This window comes from Plectropomus leopardus, chromosome 13 (assembly GCF_008729295.1).
Source record: "Plectropomus leopardus isolate mb chromosome 13, YSFRI_Pleo_2.0, whole genome shotgun sequence".
In the NCBI taxonomy this organism is placed as follows: domain Eukaryota; kingdom Metazoa; phylum Chordata; class Actinopteri; order Perciformes; family Serranidae; genus Plectropomus; species Plectropomus leopardus.
In genome coordinates, this window is record NC_056475.1 from 6,282,269 (window position 1) to 6,303,161 (window position 20,893).

At 39.5% G+C, this 20,893-nt stretch overlaps 1 protein-coding gene across 2 annotated transcripts; it reads right to left on the reverse strand.

Annotated features, from left to right (window-relative positions):
• Positions 1-548: 548 nt before the first annotated feature.
• Positions 549-20,626, reverse strand: dtx2 (deltex 2, E3 ubiquitin ligase). 2 transcript variants are annotated; one of them, XM_042499116.1, is made up of 9 exons: positions 20,066-20,626; positions 17,568-18,156; positions 14,631-14,689; positions 10,446-10,679; positions 8,227-8,294; positions 7,852-8,019; positions 5,451-5,612; positions 3,749-3,838; positions 549-2,073 (listed from the first exon to the last, which is right to left on the reverse strand). In XM_042499116.1, exons 1-9 carry the CDS (start codon positions 20,373-20,375, stop codon positions 1,810-1,812), a joined length of 1,944 nt encoding a protein of 647 aa, XP_042355050.1. In that variant the 5' UTR covers positions 20,376-20,626; the 3' UTR covers positions 549-1,809. The 2 variants fall into 2 exon arrangements, with proteins under 2 accessions (XP_042355050.1, XP_042355051.1); XM_042499117.1 differs by lacking the exon at positions 10,446-10,679.
• Between the last annotated feature and the right edge of the window lie 267 nt (positions 20,627-20,893).

Genomic DNA, 20,893 nt, shown 5'->3' on the forward strand with positions numbered 1-20,893 from the left:
ATTAATTGAAACATTTTTCATGATCTGGATACTAATACTAATAATATCGTTAAAAATAAACTACTAAAAAATGTAATAATAATAATAATAAGAAGAAGAAGAAGAAGAGTAATAATAAAGTAATAGTAGTAAAATAAAAACTTTAAAAAATATTCTAGTAGGAAAATAAAAACAAAAAATTATGAACAATAAAATATAGTTATTAAAAACTAAATGAAATATTAGTAATATGTTTAAAAAATTATTAAAACTATCAATGACAATAAAATAAAACAATTTTAATCAAAGATAAAGATAAAAATAAAAGAATATTAATAGCAAAACAAAAACAACTAATGGAAAAGAAATAAGTAATTGAACTAATAATACAATAATAATCGTACACCAAACAAATAAGACTATCAATATTAGTAAAAAAGTAAAATAATAATGGTAAAATAAAAACTACTAATAAAAATATATGATATTAAAAAATAGTATTAATAGTAGTAGTTAAATAAAAAAAATAAATAAATAAACAGCATCAGTCAGAAAAAACTGAGACAGGCTTCATTTTGCCTTATTTCTTTATTGCAGAGACTTTTTTCAGTTTTGCTTGTATACATGTCAAGACTCAGTTCAGCGACTGTACTGCAGTACTGTGAGCAGAATAATGCATGTGAATACAGGAGGTGAGTTTGCAGCCGGCGGGAACATTATCATGCCCTCCGCGGCTTCAAGTGTCTTGTTTAATCAAGACGAGTTCGATGACCTTTGATTGTCACACTGTAAAATTTTCTTAACCGGAGTGTCTTTTTTTTTTTTTTCCTTAATATCTCCGCGGTCCTTCCCGTCCATTCGGACAAAAGGATTGAGGTCTTCAAGCTATATACGATGTTAACCTTTGTCCCTTCACACAAACTTTAACGTACTAAGTGAGGAAAACAATGTCTGCAGAATGCCGGCGGGCACAGTTACTGCAAATCCAAAACATGAAAAATCACCATGTGAGTGCATCAGACATCGGCTTATCAAATTAGGTTAGGGAGTAAAACATAACAACAGATGATCAAATCAGAATTAGTGTTAAAATGTTAAAAAATACACGACTTTATTCTCCTCGACTGGCATTTGTGGACACGTTTGTTGTTTTTTGTACAATATTTTTTTTGTTTCATTCACGTTTTTTTCTTTTTTTTTAATTATTATTTACATCAGTTAAGTATTGCCTCTTCTCATCAAATAGGCTAATATAGTATATTCACTTTGCTACTAGAGGTTTCAGTGTGACTTTGTGTCAAACACAAAGGTTTTCAGCAGAAACACGTTAATTGCATAACTTCCCAATTTGAAAACAAGTTCACTGCCCTTTACCGGGAAATCACACATTGTCGGCTAAATGCACTGTCAGAACTAAAGTGCTTAATGAGAGAGATTTTTATCCCCAATGCGAGCTGCCATTGTCATGGCAGCCGGACACGGGGATTCAGATGAGGCTCTTGATGGAAAAAAAGAAAGCAAAAAAACACAATCTCCGGTTTGTGGAGGTTTGATAAAAGAGGCTCAGAGTTCGAGGAGCTCCACTTTTCTCTGAGTTCAGTCTCGTGGAATATGTGATGAGCAGGAACGTAGTGGAGCAGAAACCGTTTCCAAAGAGGCCTCGAGACCTTTTTTTTTCAGCTCACTTCTCCCCCTTTGCTCACTCCATGAGGTTTGGGTAGATGCTGAATGAACTGAAGAACAGACAGAGGGTGCGGGAGCTCCGCGCGGCCACAGAGGTGGGTTTGAACTCAGCAGTGAGTGGAAGTGTGCGAGGCTCGGAGCCGTGACCTAGCTGCTGCCGCCGCCGCCGCCGCCGCCGCCGCCGCTCGGAGGTTTGAAGCAGTCCTCTGTCACGCCCTGAGAGGCCAGCTCAGACAGAACATTGTCCAAATAGTTGGGGTCGGGGTAGCCGTGGCCCGACAGGTTGGACATCATCTCGGTTTTGTGGTGGATGCCGTTCCACACCACCGTGTCGGGCTCTCCCGTGGTGCTGGACGTTCCCACGGTGAAGATGAGGCGTCGCATCCACGCCACCTTCAGCAGCTCCAGCACCTTTTCAAGAAAGAGACATGGAGCCAATATTAAGGAGCTTTACTCAGAAACCCACAAAGCGTTAACGGATTTGATTTATTTCCAACATTTAAAAAAGGAAATACAGAAATTATTATTCAAAAGCAAACAGACCAAAAAAGTAAAATTATGGATAATAAAAACATAAAAGAAATGGTCAAACACACGATGGCTTAGTTTACATAATTAAACCAATCTAAATTAGTCTACACAATAATTTTTAGCTGCAGCCCTGATTAGAGATGTCCAGATTTAGTTATTTTGCTCCTAATCTGAGTTATTTGATTTTCCCGGGTCCTGATCCGATGTTTTGATCTTCTTAGATAATAATACTGCTGCAAAATGCAAACTTTAAGTACATTAAAATTATTAAGATTCATTCAATATATAGCTCTGCAACACAATCAGCAAAAAAATGGCCCACCCCTGCCCATGAATAAGAATATAATAGGAAATACTAATGTGCTTCCATTTACTGAACTCTGATGATTAAAGGCAGGTAGATAATCACAGTTCAAAGTTGTGTATATTTTTCTATTTTTGAAAAAACTAATACAAAGATTATTACCAATCTGTGAGAGAAAGAGGAAAAATACATTTAATATTTGTAGACATTTAGTATGACAGAGTTTAGGACCATACTGAGGGGGGAACTGGAGAATAAGGCATGATTAAAACCATAATTTTGAGGGGGGAAAAATCATTTTATGAGGATAATGTCATAATTTAATGACAATAAAATCTGACTCCGTAAAGAAAAAAAAGTCTTGTTACCAGAATTAAAGTCATAATTTTATGGAAAAACAGTTGTAATATCATGCCATTTAATTCTTAAATTTCTAATAAAAAGATGTAAGCCTAACAAAGACAAGACATCGTGGATGAATGGAGGCCAGAAAAACGCATTAATGGCAATAAAACACAGGAAAAATAGTTAGAGTAATAATTTAAAAATAACAGATTATTTAAAAACGTTAAAACATTACTGAAAACCTCGACTCAGTGAGTTCTCGTCAGTCGCTTTGTTTATACAGAAGGTTACAGCGGTTGCAACAGGAATAAAGAGCCGCCCAATTTGACCATCCTGCTATGCTGATTTGAATGGGAACGTCCGTTCCTCTCTCCTAAAACTACGATCCTAATTTATGGAAGAGAACAGTGTTTTCCAACTGTTTAGTACACTGAAGGACAAGCTGTGTGTCCGCTCTTAAATCCACGTTCTGCGGGGAACATCCTCACACCAGCAGGGACTCTGATGATGGGAGCGAGTCTGCGGCACAGATACACTACAACTGGAATAATTTAATCCAATTTTCCATTACTGCATTACATCGGAGATTATTTATAGACGCTGAAGTGTGCAGCCGCAGTTGCCAGCCAGCAGGAAATGAGCTTCCTAATTCACCATGGAAACAACACAACTTTATAATGAGCACAAAATGTTCCTAATTTAATCGCAGTGAAACACTACAATCCTGATGGAGCGTTAAGCGGCGTTTTGTGTTGGCGGTATCGAGCCGTGTGCACCTGATGTGTCACGTTGGCTCCACTCTGCTTGTCTGGTAATGATGTGACTGAACGTATTGATTGTGTGTTCCTGTGGTCGGGTTGAAATGAGTGTTTGTTTACGATGCTGCGAGGTGTGCTTTCTTTTTACCTTCCGGCCCTTGTCGTTGTCTGGTAGAAAACAGAAGCGAGGGAAGCCTCTACAGGTGTACGGCTGTCCCGGGTTCGGGTGTTCGGGACCCTGGGGAGAGGAGGACGAAAACGGACTGATTAATGGAAAGACATTACATTTAATACCAGTTGGAACAATACAATAATCTAATAACTGTGTTTTGGAGATAACGGCGGACAAACAGCTCAATACAAATCCGATTTGAGTTCTTGTAACTTTTGATACATGCGCTGCAATTTATCCACACGCATGGTTACAGCAAAGAAAGAAATGAAGCTTTTCCAAAAAGAAACAAACAGACCCCTGTAACAGAGGAGGGTGTCACTGCGCACACAGGACAGTCGAGCCCGAGCATCAGTCTGTTAAAAACACTTCTTTGAGAGTGAATTAGCTTCAGTGCAGACTGCAGTTTCTCCTCCAGGAATTTTATATTGAGATACTATTGTCCAAAGAGAAGAGTCCTCGTCCTCGAAGCCTCTTCTCTCATTAAAGTAAAACATGAAACTTTTCCATGATGCACATCACACATTTAAGATGTCTTCAGTGATAAGACATTTACTTCCGGCTCCTCGCTCACAGCAAAGTAGTGCACACGTTTGCAGATGCAAAACGTGCACAGGTATATGTTGGATTCCCCCTCTGGGATTAATAAAGTATATAAAATATACTTTACAAATGAGTAAAATGAGTAAAGAAGCTATTTTTAGCTTGGGATCTTGCTAAGTTCGTTAACTGATCGCCTGTAGTCACATCTGACTGCAGACATTTTGCCAAGCTTTACTTTTCCTCACCAGATAATGTTGTGTTACAGAGTTTGGGAAACTCTGAAACTGAGGATTGCTCTACTTCCCTTGCTTACACATGTTGCTTTTGTCACGTACAGCCAAAATAGTTTAAATAATTTGAACTTTTCTCGCTCACTCCTACAGCTCTCTGCCTCTCACAGGCAGAAACAAAACAGAAAATCCTCCTAAAAGCCGTCTTGCTTCATCTTTCTACTGTTCCCCAATCAGCAACGCTGGTTTGGTTAAAATGAAACCTCAAGTCATCCAGTTAGATGGGAAAATATGCTGACTTTGTACACGCTGAAATTGCTGTTTATCTAAATGGAGTCTGGTGGGTTTGGCTGTAGCAATTTTGGGGCTTTTTTCCTGGTTGAACAAACAGGAATCTACTCTGTTAACTTAGAATAATGATCTGAGCCTGTCAGAGGCAAAATAAGCACTTTGAGTGGTCATAAACTGACGGTGCCAAATGCTCTGAGTGGTTTCATCGCAGCCTGTTTCGCCTCTGCCGTCTGCAGCCATTCGGCTCAATACTGGGCCAATTTAAAAAATTGTTGTTCCCATTAGTCCCTTAAACACACAAACATGGGTGAAAAACACCCAAGTTACCCTTTAAGGCTACAAACAACCCATAATGCAACACTCTCTGTAAAAGCCAGAACTGTCAGTACCGACTACTTAACTATAATATGACCCCCAATTTTTTCAAATAATAATTTTGTTTCAGTAGACAAATTGTGGTTTCTAGTGTCCTAAAAACACTGTTTTCATGTTGTGATTTTGCAGCCCAGATAGGAAAAAAACTGCAACATAAAAGAGTGGTAACAAATGAAAATGCAGGGCTGGATTTCTACTCCTCGTTGTTGGCAGAGCGGGAGCTCAGTGTGCAGACGTACCTGTATGCCAGGTGGTATGCTGTAGATGATCTGGATGGTGCCACAGTCTGGGTGGCCTGGCAGCGACTGGGCGATGCTGTAAATTTCCATCTTGCCTTTGGGCTGCGTGCCGGTCTTCTCTCCGTAGATTGTCTTACACGAGGGGCACTGCAGACTGCCGTCCTGACAAGAAAACACGAGCAGAGAGCCTTTTAAACGATCAATATAAACTGGGTTACATGCTGATCAAATATTCATCGATCTGCTGATGAGACTTTTGTTTTGTGTTCTCTTCCCTCAACAAGTCACCGTGCCTCTAACTTCCATCAACCAGCACTTGATTGTCATTTGTTTATATGATGTTGATATTTGGTATAAATACTACACCTTAAGTAAATGCTTGTTTAATAAAAAGCAATAAACACTAAAAAAAACATATTGTGGGCAGGAAAGGAGCTCATTTCCTCACATTTTATGGGACCATTCATCAGTTTCTCTATTCATTTTATACATTAAAGCAACTATTTCTAAAAACACATTGTTGTATTTTAGTTGCCAGACTGTGATTTTAGAAAGAAATACAAAAAGAAAGGTGCTTTGTACCTGAAGTTAGTTTGGCCAAGATAAGCACAGACATGTGGAATATCTGTGGTTAAGTGGTTATTGGATTGTGTACTGTCGATACAAAATTTAAACAAGAGAAGAGGTAGTTTGAAAACTGGAACTTTACAGATGAAGATCAGAAGGTGATTATTTTCTTCTTGTCAGTGAGATGAGACGACGGCATCTGTGATGTATGTGGCCAGAGCCAGGAGGCGATCAGCTTCGCATTTACACTTTACACTGATTTCTTTCAGAAACATGGGAAGAAGGCAATGAGCAACATAAGAAAAATAATCACCCAAAAATTACCGAGACACCTGTAAAAAGTTACAAAAACAAATACCTGAACATCACCAGAAAAAAAAGAAAGAAGAGTAAAAAAAAAAAGCCCAGAAACAGAGACAAACAAGGAACTGACCTGAAAAATGAATAATTCTGTAAAATAATTTTAATTATGTAATTATGATAATAATGAATACAGTTTTCTGAACATTTTTCCTAGCTTTGGAAAAAAAATCTAGATCTTGCAGGACATTTCTTTGCTCATTGCCTTTTATACCATGTTTTTAGGAAGGATCAAATCAACTTTAAGTTTGAACGTCTGAATGTAGCACAAGAAAAGTGATGTTGATCCAGGTTTCAAAGGGTTAAGATTGAAAGCAGGGTAAACGGCATGCGTGGGCTCTGTTAAAGTTTACAAAATGCCTACTGGCACTTTTTAAGTTCATTAATTAAAGAATTGGGTTGTACCAAAGTAAGGTACAAGAGGCAAACGGGAATGTATTTACTCCCTAAATTAATCATAGGTGTTTTAGGCGAAACATGAATTAAACCAATCAGTGTCATGTCTCATTCCCCTTAAAAGCCAGGTGCACCTGCACCTGGTGCACTGCTTATTCAGATGACGGATTTGACAAATTGGAGAAGTAAACGGTTTTCTTCTGAGTTGTGCACTGTAGTCGTTACAAACTTGAGAGAGGAAACACAACTAAACTTTTATGTTCTAAAATGATCAATTAGGTTACGCTGCTCCTCGTGAATAAATGTACACAGCGTCCCTCTTAGGCCACGTGTAGACGAGAACAGCCCTACTAAAAACGGAAAAGTCTTTCCTTTGCGTTTAAAAATAAAACGCCGTTGTGTGAATGAAAAGCCAAACCACAACAAAAGTTTAACATTTCACGCGAGAACCCTTGTCATGTAAACGGCCCCCCAATGGGTAATATATAATAATAATAATAACAACAATAAACTCTACTTGTATAGCACCTTTCATACCAGAAATGCAGCCCAACGTGCTTCACAAGAAGGAAATTAAAAGCACCAAACACTTCACATCAAAACACATAAAAGACCAAAAAGGCATAATAAAGCCTACATGTAAAAATAAAATAAAATCAGAACAGAATACACAACAATGCATCTTCAAATGGATAAAATCCATTTGATAATACTACTAAAAGATAAAATAAGGATAAAAATTTAGTGCACAGAATGCATAACAAAATAGAAAATAAAATAATAATCGAATAGCAGCTCTATTCTGCTCTCTGTGTTCAAATTCTAGAGAATGTCATCGACATTTTCCTTATTAATCTAATGATGTATAATTTCACCTTTCCGCAACACCGCCAGTCCCTGTGTGTCTTTAACTTCAGTCCAACTGTTGCGTTCATGTTGTACTTCAAGGCAGATTAATTTGTACATATAAAGTATATAATAGTACAAGTATTTGGTTTTAATCACAATCTAACTTTGTCAACATTTTGTCCACGTCATAAATGAACGAGTTTCCATGCTGCCAGTAACAGTCGTGTACCTTCGTTCCGTTGTTGTACATGGCCAGCATGCAGAGCATATGCAGGGTGTGTCCACATTTGATGAATTTCCCCACAGTGTCTGGCAGGATGCTCTGGCCTCCCTCCTCTGTGGACGGTGTCTCGTAGCCGGACGGATTGGACAGTTGATCCATGCAGATAATGCAGTCCTGAGGGAAACCCGGGAAATGCGTGTTTAGTGTCAGAGTTGCAAAATGAAAATTGATTCCTCGCTTTAAGGCCAGAAACAGCATACGGCCATATGAACAATCTTGCAAAATGCTTTGTCAAAATTTCTCTATTTATTTTGAAAACTGAAACTTTGTAGTTTTGCGAAATCTGGGAGGAAAATAAAAACCTGACCATGAAACATTTACCTCATCTGGTGCTCCGGCAACTACCTCCATGTAGCGCTGAATCACCTCCTCGGGTCTCTGAGCTGAGGCTAAAAGAGGGATAAAAGAGAGAGCACAGAGAGATGAATGAGCTGCAACGGGCCACACACTAAAACGGTGATTTCCAACAAACTGCCACACAAAAAGATGAGACTCTGGTGAGATGAAAGGAAATGATTTTCTTCACAACATCAAATAATTCACAACCTCATTTTAGATTTTCAGTCAAACATTAGCTGCATAAGCTCTGAATTTCGGCTCTTTCTGCATCTGCTACATACAAATAAATCTGCACAAGATACAAAACATGCAAACACATGAAGGCACAGAGACAACTTGAACGCATGATGACAGAAAGAAGCACACAGTGTTCACATGATGGGCAGCATGAGGGATGGATACAGATACTTAATGCATGTACCATATTTTCTCACACACACACACACGTGAGCGTCAAGTCTGTTTAGGAAGCAGATTTCTGGAGGCTAATTAAATGTTAAAATGTCTTAGAGTTTATCGCAAAGGACAGCTCCATTTAAATCCAGATTGTGAAAGGTTAGGAGGCTGTTTTCTCCCAGCTGAGAAATAAGAAAGAATATATTCGCTGATAAGTTTGTGGGCATCAACACTTTGTGTAAAGCTTTTTGTGTCTGACATGTCCCCTGTTGATTGCAAGAGCTGGAATGTCAAGTTAAAAGTAGCAGACAATAAGTGTGGAGGAGGTGTAATTTATGGTCATGACAATAGAGAGATGAGAGACGAAAATCAGGCAGAAATAAAGAGGCGGCAATGAAGCGAAGCTTAATATTTCTATTGGAATTTAATCAGTTGAGCTGTGCAACACATACTGTGTTGTTTTTCAATGGCCAACAGTATCATGTATGTGCAAACCCCCTTTAATAAAACACCACATCTGACAGTAAATATCAAGATGTCTTCAGTTTGATTTACTGCTGCAACTTCTGCAATCCTTTTTATTATTTTTTTCTTTTAAGATGTAAGCTGGAACCATCAAAGTCATGGTTTTTTTGCTTGAAAAATTACTTAAACGACAAATCTTTAAGCAAAATAACACCCTATTTTTATTTATTTTACCGCTATATAACCAGACAAGTCAATTGAGAACTGACGACCCGGCGACCAATTCATTTGATCGACAAATCATTCCAGCTCTATACTGCAGAAGTGGCTCCTGGGATTTCTTTGTTACCTCTTTTTTTAGCGAAATAAAGCCAATTTCTTTTCAGTTCTTGCACCTAATTTTGAACCATTAAGAGCATTTAGACCAAAAATAAATAATTAAATTGGTCCAGAACCAAAAAACGTCAGGTTTTCCTTGACCTGAAGTACAAACATGATGACATCAGCGCGCGTGTCATTGTTCAGGCTGGAAAAAGAGGATGGAGAAATCACTGAGCAAAAACAGATTGTGCAGTGGTCTCATTAACAGTTGGTTCATGCATGTTTTTTGGGTAAAAACAGATCTCTCTCATAAAAGATCAAAAGTTTGCAGGTTATAAATCTGCAATTTTGCTACTAATGTTTAATTTTCTTGTGCATTGTGCAGCGCCCTCCGTTAATGGCACATACTTGTTTACAATGGTTCCGCGTTAAACTGGTTGAAATGTGGGCTGGTTTCACTAATAGCACCGTTCCAAGAATTCTGATTGGAAACAGTTCAAGGACCAATGATCTGGTGGAAAACAGGTGTTTAGGATGTGGAGGCTGTGAAGGCCACAGCATCTGACTGAAGTTTTGTTAATTCTGTTTGCACAGCTTATGGCAGGGTTTGCACTCCGTATTTCTAAAAATCCTGTAACATTTATCGATTTAGATGGTCAAGGAGAAGCTTGTGCAAAAAAAGTGCTGCATGTTACATCTTTGAGAGCTTAAAACTAACTAAAGAGAAGCATTTCATGGCATGTAAGCAGCTGATATTGAGAGCAGAGAGGCTGAATCTGACAGGCCGAGGTTAGAGCACATTGGTCTGTGAAATCTCCTTATTTGTACAAAAAAAGCAGCAGCACTTTTTTCCAACTAACACACAAGTGGAGTAGTGTGAACAACACTGTATGGAGACAAATGAAAGTGAGTTGATGCTGGATGAAATGTTTCTCAAGCCTGTGGTGATGATAAGTGGACCAAAAGTGAAAAATGGAGAAAAAAAGAGGTGGAGGAAGGGCCGGTGGCGTGGTAGCTACCTCTCCTGTGCTGCCTCTTTGCTCTCCTAACTGTACTGCTGCTGCTGCTGCTGCTGCTGCTGCTGCTGTGGGGCTTGCTGGGCCTGCTGGCTGGGGGGAGGAGAGGAGGAGGAAGAGAGAAAGGAGCAGGTTGCTGCTGCGGCTGCTGTTGTTGCTGCTGCTGCTGCTGAGGGAGGGGGGCAGTGGTGAAGTGCACGCCGAGTCCCACTGCTGACATCAAAATGGAGGCCATGCCTGGAGCAGGGGGGGGTGGGGGGGGGGCGGGTTGAGGCGGGATGGGGGGGGGCAGAGTGGGGCAGGTGAGGGTTGAGAGCAAGTGGAGATATGCAGGAGTAGAAAGGAACAAATCAAAGGTATGAGAAATGTAGCAGCGACTGATGTTCCCACTGTGTCGCTTATTCAAACACAAACACTGGAGTCTCATACAGCAGCAAGTACTTTCAGTTTAAACCCAAACTGATCATGTTTAACACAAGGCCTCCGCTTATTTGCCTCTTCTTTTTTGATTAATTAGTGAAGCTGTTTTTGCAATCAGTTGTAAAGCTAGCATTAATCTCACGAGCTAAGTGAAAAGCACAAGTTATCTTGGGCGTCTGGAAAAGATCCACTGAGAATTGATGGCGCTCAGAAGTTGGAAGTCAGACCAATCAATCAGCAGACTATGAGGAATGGTTTACATGATGACAAGCACAATCTTGTGAACAGCTTGGCAGTGCAGACACGGCGTTGCAGATCTAAGATTTATTAGCATGATCATCTAAAGCAACACGATGTACTTTCTAAAGAAAGGAAAGAGAACATTCACTGTTGAAAAGTTGAACATGAAGTTACTTTGACAGCGTGGGCTGTTTCTCTCCCCAAACTGACGACGTGAGATTAGAAGTAGCTTGCTTGTGTGTAGAGCTGCAATGATTTGTCAGCTTATCAATTAGCTGATCAACAGAAAAATAACCAACTACTATTTTGGTAATCATTCAATCATTAACATAATTTTTCCATGCAAATATTGCAGGAAATACTGTTTTCAGCCTCTCAGATATGAAGATTTTCTGGATTTTTTTCTGTGTTATATCATACTAAACAGAATATATTTAAACTTTGAATTACAAAACAAGACATTTAAAGACATCACCCTGGACTTCAGAAACTGGGATGGACATTTCTAACAAATTTTTGACATGTTACAGACCAAACGTCGAAGCTAATAATAATTAGCTGCAGCCCACCTTTTGGGCAGCCAAAACCTGGCAATGTTACCAGAATAGTTGCAATATTTTTTAGTTTGAAAAATTAGAGGCAACACTCACTGACTGTGAATGTACATGTGTAAAATGTTTACAGTGAAAAAGACAATATTAATTTGAATCTGTTCTACAGCTATTAAAATTAATATTCCATTAATATTTAATTTGACTTACCATGCATACTCAGATAACGTGCCCTAACATAATGTCTTTCATGTCAAAATGTATCATTATTTATTTATTTATCAGGGACGATGCGAGACAGGTTAGAAATGTATTCTAACCAATTTATAACCATTTGTTACCCCTGTCCCTGTAAGGCTCTTCTGCTTAAAAAAATGCAAAAGCTACATCATTATTACAATTGTGTTAAAAATTGATCACATGATAAATACCTCTAACTAATATTTACATTACAAGCCTTTTGGAATAAGGCCGAATTCAGAATATCCAGATGGAATATGCTTATTATGTGACTCATCAAATTCAGAATAAAAGTGAAATATTAGTGTGCATGTAAACATAGTCAATGACATTAACGTAAGACTGATTCAGTCACCAAATGTTATTCAATACCTGCTTATGAAAAACTTAACTAAAGCACACACTTAAGAAAAAAGTTAACTAAAGCAAATACCTAATGAACCTTCCTGAACATGTAAATTCGACCTCTAACAGTAACGGAAGCCAAAGTATTTATTGTATGCGTCTAATACTGAAAATGCAAACTAAACAAAGTGCAAAGAAAGAGCTGATGCACTGCTAATTTTCATTACCGACTCATGATCATTAAAACTGTACATTTGGAGAAGACACCGCATGACTGGCCTTCCATTTGAAATGATTCACCAAAGTCATGGTACGGTGCTTTGCACTAATGAGGTTCCGGTCCAGCAGTTTCCTCCGGGCTGATTGTATTGATTCAGTCGGCTTATCACAGCCAAGAAAGGCAGTCATAATTTGAGAAGTGTGCAGCAGAAAAAATAAATAAAAAGACAGAGGGAGCGCTCACTTTGCATGTCAATGTAACAACTTGCCTACCTGCTATATGATGTATAGTATTTTTTTTTAAAAAACTGCAGGGAAAATCAAAGCATTATATATATATATGTGACCATGTGTCATCGAAAAAGGAAACCAGATTACATGCGTGAAATTTTTAAGATAATCATTAGTGGCCTTGTATGCAATAATTTCAAACTGGTTCGTCATGATTAAAAAGCGAATGTGAGTGCACCAGCTACATCGGACAGGTCACAGGTTACACAGAGAACAAGCTTCAGAAGTGTTAATGAGCCCCAGACAGTAACAAGGTGACCACAGTGTTAGAGCTCAGCGCACCGAGAATACAAAATCCAAATTAAGTCAGTGGTATTATCATGATTTACTCAAAAGGAATAAATCACCATAAATTATTTCACTGTTGAGTACCTCTATTGAGATTTGCTTTATTTTATTTTTTTATTACCTCAGTTGCCCATCATCTTGAGCTAATATAATATTCTGCTTCACCAAAAAAAACTAAGTGAAAACAAACTGTAAATGTATCTGATAAATATACACACTTGGAATAACTGAGCTCTTTAAATAGCTCTGCCTTATTGTCACTCAGTGGGAACGTGAATCCTCCTGAATTAAACTGACGTTCATTGTCAGATCTGAGTGATATTTAAACATGATGAAATGATGGGGAAAAAAAAGTTTTGCATCATGATGAAACTAGTGATTTGGACGTGATGAACAGGCGACGCATTAGGAATAGTTTCTATGGAAGTTCAGGCACACTGTTTTAATTTGAAGACTTGAGATTTGATTTTGTGTTCAGCCTAATGTTTCCTTTTATGGAGAAGAATGCAGACGTGTTTGAGGGAAAGCTCGGAAAACAGGAATCTAAAAACAAGCATGTTTGAGGATAGAAGGAGGCTAAAAGAAAACCTTATAAAAAAAATGAAAACCTTGAATTAATCTATAAGGCACAAGAAGCATGCAGACAATGTGATGAGAGGAAAAAGCCAAAATACGCATTGATGCCTATGTCAGGTATCTTTGGATTTAAAAATGTAAAACATTCAACAATAATTGCTGAAATGCAATTAAGGATTTAATTGATTTGTGTCACATTTTTAAAATAACATATTTTGAAATATGTGGGCTTGTGCAAAGGTATCAGGTATTTTGGGGTCCAATGCTCAAAAGGAAATTACAAGTCACTGGTGTTAAAGTCAAAGTCGAGCTGCGAGTGTTTTTTGATTTTGTTGAGTCTAAAGTAATCAAATTTGGGATTTGAGTCTGACCGCAGACCAAGTAATGTGACTGGAGTCCAAACCTCTGGTGATCAGGATCACAGCTATATTTTATCATCATAATTTAAGTTATTTGAAATGCAGATCTGCTGAGTTAATGTATTCCACTTACGTAGGTGTACTGCATCTGTCAGTCGTAGTCCCTTCTATTATGTGTTTTAGCTTTGAGTCAGGTGGACCTGTGGGACAGCAGTTGTCTTACAGGATAAAGACTGAAAACTACAGTCAATCACTTTTTTGAATCCAGGGCCAAATGCTTTGTACAGCATGAAGAAACTTGTGTAGGCTCATAAAAACAAGCCTGTGTGGAGGCTGCTTTTTAATGTCCTGTGTTGTAACAGGATAAAATCACTTTTGTTTCTCGCTGAATAGAAGCCTCTCTCTGATGGTTTAAACAATAAAAGCGACATCGTTTTCCCCTTTTTTTAAGTTAGGGAGTGTACTATTTTTATTTATTTAACCCCCTCCTTCCAGCTTTTTGCTGTTCCTTAACAGACTGACACTCACATGGCAAACGCAGAGAAAAAAGCACATGAGCCTCAAACACTGTACTGAATGAAACCTGCAGCCAAGTCACAAGTGTGGTGCAGAACAGAGCAGAAGTAACAGTCAGGATGGATGGTTAGTGACCCGTTTACCTGCCAGGGCAGAGCTTACACTGGTCGATCCATTCAGCTGCACAGAGATGGAAGGAACACTGCAGGACAGGAAACAAGGACAGGGACAGTCAGTCAGTAAAAACAGCAACAATGAGCCAGGCAGGAAGAGCAAAACAAAGACTAAAAACGATTTCAGTTTCCAATCCACTTCACAGGATTAGAACATTTAACCACAGTGGCATTAGGAATAGCTTTGGCCCCAGATCAAGACGAGAAAATAAAAAAACCTGCCTGTGAATTAACTGCTAGGTTTATTTACCTTTTACTTAAGGAGCTACAAAATGCAACCACATCCAGACTGGCCAGTAAATAACTGGGAGGTTCTGAGATTGATTAACAACAACTTAACATTGACTGCATGAGTGTGATGCAACTAGCGAGCGTGACTCAACACCCCATTTATTGATGAATATGCGCCCAACGAATCTGCTTACTTTGCAAAACAGCCTTCACGGAAAATAAATTTGCAGTCGTTAGTACTGACATATAATGGAGCTTAAAACCAAATAGAGTTTTAGGGCTGAAACTAGGAAAGAGGGAAAAAATCATGCAGCATAGTATTGCAATATGTTGCTCGGCAATATTATGGATTATTGACGCACGAACAGCAAGTATCTTTTTCTTAATTAGCCTATATAAATGCAAATACGGTTTAAATAATTTCTTTAATTGAGTTTAAGTAAAATCTCTAATTCCAGCTTCTTAATGTGAATATTTTCATCGAGTTTCTTTACTCTTTGACAGTGAACTTGATATCTTCAGGTTGTGGACAGGCTTTTCAGGATGTCATCTTGGGTTTTGGGATACAGTGATTAACATTTTACAGTATTTTCTAACACTGTGTAGACTAAAATACTCATCAATTAATCAAGAAAATAATCAACAGATTGTTTGAATAAACAGTTAAGTCTACAAAATGCTGAACAACAGTGAAAAGTGGCCAGCAGAATCTTCCAGCATTTAAAGTGACGTCTTTAAACTGCTTTTTTCATTTGACAAAGAGTCAAAAACAAATTTACAATCCTGTAAAATGGGGAAAAGCAGCAATCATTAGAACTGAGAAAACAGAGACTTAAAAAATCAGGCCATTACCAAAATAACTGTCTGCATTTTTATCAATCGACTAATCAGTTCATCCTCCAAGTGTTTCAACACTATTCCTGTTTATATCTATTTTTGTGATCAGGGAAGCCAAAACGCCACACAAGCGTAAAAAACATGGCAAAATGTTATCGGCTTGAAAAAACGCAGACATATGACACAACATTCAAATTACTTTAAAAAAAATCTCTGTGCAGATGTTTAACTCGTTAGATCGCTTACAAGCCAAATAAGAAGACACAGTAACACAATAGGAGGAAATGTGTCACTGATAATGACGCTTCTTGACATCAGCTAAGCTACTGTCAAAAGGAACCTGCAACATGATTAAAAATCCCTGTATGGAGTATTAAAAGTAACCAACATTTTTAGAAAACATCTTTTCTGAGCTTAGTAGCACATTACAGACAGCCTCGATTAGACAGCTTAATACATGTGGTTATTTGTTGTTTATAGTTGCACCTTCAGTAATCACTGAGAAGTGTGAGCAATCACTGCACAAATGAACAGCTTCATAACACAGACCACAGTGTGCGCATCCAGCATTTTACTATCCTATTATTAATTTCCGGTGGCGGTGAAACACTAAATGAAACTTAACACAGCCCAGAGAAACTGAAAGTGAACTGCAGATCCATTATACCACTTAAGTAAGCAATTCTTTACAAAGCACTTTTATGCCATCAGGGACAAAAAAGAAGGAAAGCTGAAGATGACACCGACAAGAGTCACAGGAACTGAGCCAAAGCAAACATACCACTGCAGGGCTTGGAGCTACAGATCATGTTTCTGGCGTTCCTGTTTTACAAGACAGGTCAAAGTGGAGACAGACAGGAAGACAAAGAAGAAGGGGAGGAAAGGGTGGAAAGGGGCCCATCACATGCATCCCCTCTCGGCCGACTGAGCCACAGGGACGTCATTGTGATGCTGTTTTACCAACCCGACTGTTGGGGTGTGCCATATCATGTCGTTCATGATTTAATCCGTAACGTTAACATCACTGATGCCGATATGCTTATTTCACACGTGTAATTGCAGCAGTAGTAACATTTAGTAGTGCAATTTGCTTGTGTACATTTTTATATGGTTTATTGTTGTGTTTCATGTATAAAAGAGATAATTTTATTTATTTTTGTGTTTCTTCAGCTCTTACAGTGGTTCTGAAGGTGGTTTGGACGGCGTGTTTTGAAAGGCGTGTTTTGGGCACGGTTGTAAGAAAAACAGTGATGGTGAAAGAAAATAAAAACTTTTTAACACCATCAGTACACTCAGCCATTGTCTGGCTGGGGTTTGCTACAACCCATATAATTTCATAACATGATAAGAAAATTCATATCAAAATAATGGAAATATTTCAACTTGTTGACATAATGACTGTTACTCACGGCAACAACAAGCATTGCTAAAGACGAAATTGCTACTTCAAAGGTAAATTTTAGGTATATTTTAAGGTATTTGGCAAATGTTTAGATGTGCAATTTGCACATGATTTGATTTTGTTGTAATATTTCTATTAATACAGAATGAGTTTCTGCTGTTGTTTACATACTTAAGAAATCAGAGATAATTTGTTCTGTTTTTAGTGCATATTTTTAGGCAAGCTTTCATTTCTAGCAACTATAGCAATAGTGTTGTTATTGTTGTTTTTGAAATTAAAACTAAAATATTTTTTAGTATTTTGTCATATCCTCAAGAATATCGTCATTGCAGAAATACCCCAAAATATTGTGATATTATTTTAGAGCCACATCAACTAGCCTTACGGGATTGTATAACACTGAAAACCAAATCACAATCCAAATATCAGATACCAACCTTAACCCATTTGTACTGGTTGAGCTGGTCAGTAGTGGTGTGGACAGTTGACTACCAGAGGGTGGTGGAGGCCAGGGGCTGCCCCAGGACATCCCCCCCACAGAGAGGGGTCTCCTGGGGTACGGCGAGTACACAGATGTGGGGTGAGCAGCTGCAGCCCTTCCTGTCCCCTGCAGACTGGGCCGGTTCAGACTGCCCGACGAAAAGGAATGTCGTGAACGGCTGGGCATGGGTCCTGTGCTGCTGTGGCTCAAACACTGCTGGCAGGAGCAGGCAGGGCCCGAGGGGATGGCCGGGGGGCCGGCGGAGGCCAGTGGGTAGGGTAGGTTACACTGCCGTCTGACCTGCCGTCTGAAGCCCGTCGCTTTGTTAACTTGGGCCAAGGAGGTGAGATCCACTATGTAATTGTATCCATGGGGGCCCAAGTCTGCCGTTCCCTGGCGGGCCTGATAGCTGTGCTCCAAAAGGATAGAGGTTCGGGTCTCATATGGGGTCCATCCTCCTTCATCGTTGAGCCATTCCCAATAAACACCACTGCCGAGGCCCGAGGACTGGGCAAACAGGGACCGTCGAACTGACCGTGTCTTTCCTGAAAATACAGAGATGATTTTTATTGAATATACTAATCATCAAAGCCTTTCTCCGATCAGCTAAAACATTTAAACCACCGGCAGCAAAAGTGATTAGCAATGATCATCTTGTTACAGTTTAATGTCCTGATTGGAAACCTTGAGTCCTGGCTTTTGTGTGGATGCCACTTGACACGCTCAAACCATCGTTGTGTACCATGTACCTCCCATAAGGGCAGCGGCACTCTCCGATGGCCCTCCAGTAGGACAATGCACCATGCAACACCACATCACAGTTCAGAAATGGCCCAAAGATCTTTACAAAGAGCTTAAGGTGTTAACCTGGCCTTCAGATTCCTCAGATCTCAATCCAGCTTTGACAAGTCAGAGCCAAATCCAATCCAACAAGGCCCCAATGTGGATCAGGGGTACCTCTGGGGTACTGGCACATCCATGAATGTTCAATCAGATCAGGATCTGGGAAATTTGGAGAGCAGATCAATACCTTGAGCTCTTTGTCATGCTCCTCAGGCCTTTTCTGTGCAGTTTTTGCGGTGTGACACGGTGCACTGTCCTGCTGGGGGACCACTGTGATCAGGGAATGCCGTTGCCATGAGCTGTTCCTTGGTCTGAAACGGTATCTGGGTGGGCACAGCATGTCAGGTGGCGCCCACATGAATGCGAAGATCCAACACAGAACATTGCATTGTAAGAAGATTATCAATGTTACTCACTTCACCTGGTTGTAATGTTTTGAATGATCAGTTCATTTGTAAGACCAAAAGCATGTGTTGAGCCAAAATCCCAATGTGGGGCCATAACACATACAAGTGCCAAGTTCAGAAACCTTATTTTTAAATCGTAAATGCATTAATCGTGATATGATTAAGGTCCGTGCATACCATGCTTTTTTTTTTTAAATTCCCGTCTTTGAGAGGCTGTACCAGGCTGAATTTTGAAGACAGAGTGATGGTATTGGTATCATATTAAACTAGACAGCCATTTCAAGCTAGCTTCTCAGGAAGTGGACTTAATAACACCCCAAAATTAGGTTAAATTATGGCAATGGAAAAACAGCATGGTCATCTCACAAGGGTCCCTTGACCTTTAACCTCAAAATATCTGAATGCAAATGGGTTCTATGGATATCCACAAGTCTCCCTTTTACAGAAATGCCCACTTAATGCTGGCCCCATGCAGTTGTTTGTTGTTATTTGATTCCTAATCAAGAACCGGTAAGAACTGCTTTCTTGTCAGTTAGAACATTAAAACTGATTTGTTTTGATACGTTAAATGATGGAATCGAAAACATGTGCTAAAGATGCAACTACTTCCGATTAACTATATAAATGCTGGGGTTAATCGCGAATGAAAAAAAGTGTATCGTTTGACGGCCCTAGTCAATACTGTAAACATCATAATCCTTGCCTTAGTGCAAGCTTATCTCTAATGGCAGCCAGTTCAGATGTCAAGCTAATGTTTCTACTTTATTGTACTTCTTGCATTATCTAGAAGAGCACTGACACTGCTACAAGTGTGTCATAACAATTATTTTTCTTTAACTTGCAAGCTCTGTTGCTCTTCATTCAAACTAGTTAGCACGAATCAAGTGAGCACAGAGGCAAAACAACAATGTTACAAGCGTCAACAATGTAGAAATGGAAACGTTAGCTAACGTTAGAGGGTAAAAAAGCATTTATGAAAGTCGGCTGTATTTCATAACTCAATCCTGGATAGCCTACTTTGCTAATCTTAGCTTGTAGCTATGTAAACACTCATCAAAACAACAGCGCCTCAGTGAGCTAAGCAGCTAGCTATCTGTTAGCCTGGCCTGATAACTGTAACGGCTCGAGGCATAACGTCAAAAAAATCATTCATAATGTGACGTTAAGTTTATGCGGGAGTATAAAATGTCATATCGTGTTTTACCTGTGTCCTGTCGAAACTGTTTTAAGCTCGGTATGTCGATGAGATAAGGCGACAGGCTGGGGTCTGATTGTCCGAGGCAGATGCTCGTTGAGCCGGGTCCTCCTCCTCTCTGGCCCCGCGGTGTCAGACACCGCTCGATGTAGGCGCTCACTTGGCCGCTGTAAGGCCGCCAGTAACCCAAGTCGTCCTGCCATTCCCACACCGCTATCATGGGCTGAGCTTGTCCAACGGATCCGGAGGGAGTAGCTGATACAGACGGCCCATTTCTAGACCCGTTTACCCTGGCACAGGAGCCAGACACAATCGCCATATTCACCGAGCTAACAACAACTCGTTCTGGTTAGCTGGTCAACTGATTGTGGCTACGACGGAGAAAAAGGTCTGCTAGCTCGGCTCGTTGAAAAACTCCATTGTGAATTTGTTAACACGCTTCAGGGGAAGTAGAGATCAAACGGTAGAAAGCCTTGGTGGACATTTAAGTGCATGTTGACAAAGCTGAAGCATCCAGGGGGGCTTAGCAGGAACACGGTTACCGTTAGCTTTGTGACAGCGTTGCCAGGGTTCCTTCCTCCTCTGCGGCTGCCTTCAGGGACCGTCGGGAAAATCGCAATTCAAGGCACGTTTATGAGAACCAACCATAGATAGGAACTTTTAAACGCTGTTAAGTGTGTAAATGCAAGATACGGACGCATTTATGGAAATTTTGGTGATGGTGATTTAGAATTTCGCTGTCTGTTTACACAGTATTAGTGCGTTAACATTTTAAAGCTTTATTTCACATATAAACATGGGTAGGCTTACAGTCAAGCTTTTTTAGGGACTGCTCTT

Coding starts and splice junctions, on each gene's coding strand:
- dtx2 (XM_042499116.1), bottom strand. CDS start 20,375: ATGGCGATTGTGTCTGGCTCCTGTGCCAGGGTAAACGGGTCTAGAAAT. Junction 18,157..20,065: donor ACAGTTTCGACAGGACACAG/GTAAAACACGAT, acceptor CTGTATTTTCAG/GAAAGACACGGTCAGTTCGA. Junction 5,613..7,851: donor TGTACAACAACGGAACGAAG/GTACACGACTGT, acceptor TTTTCTTGTCAG/GACGGCAGTCTGCAGTGCCC.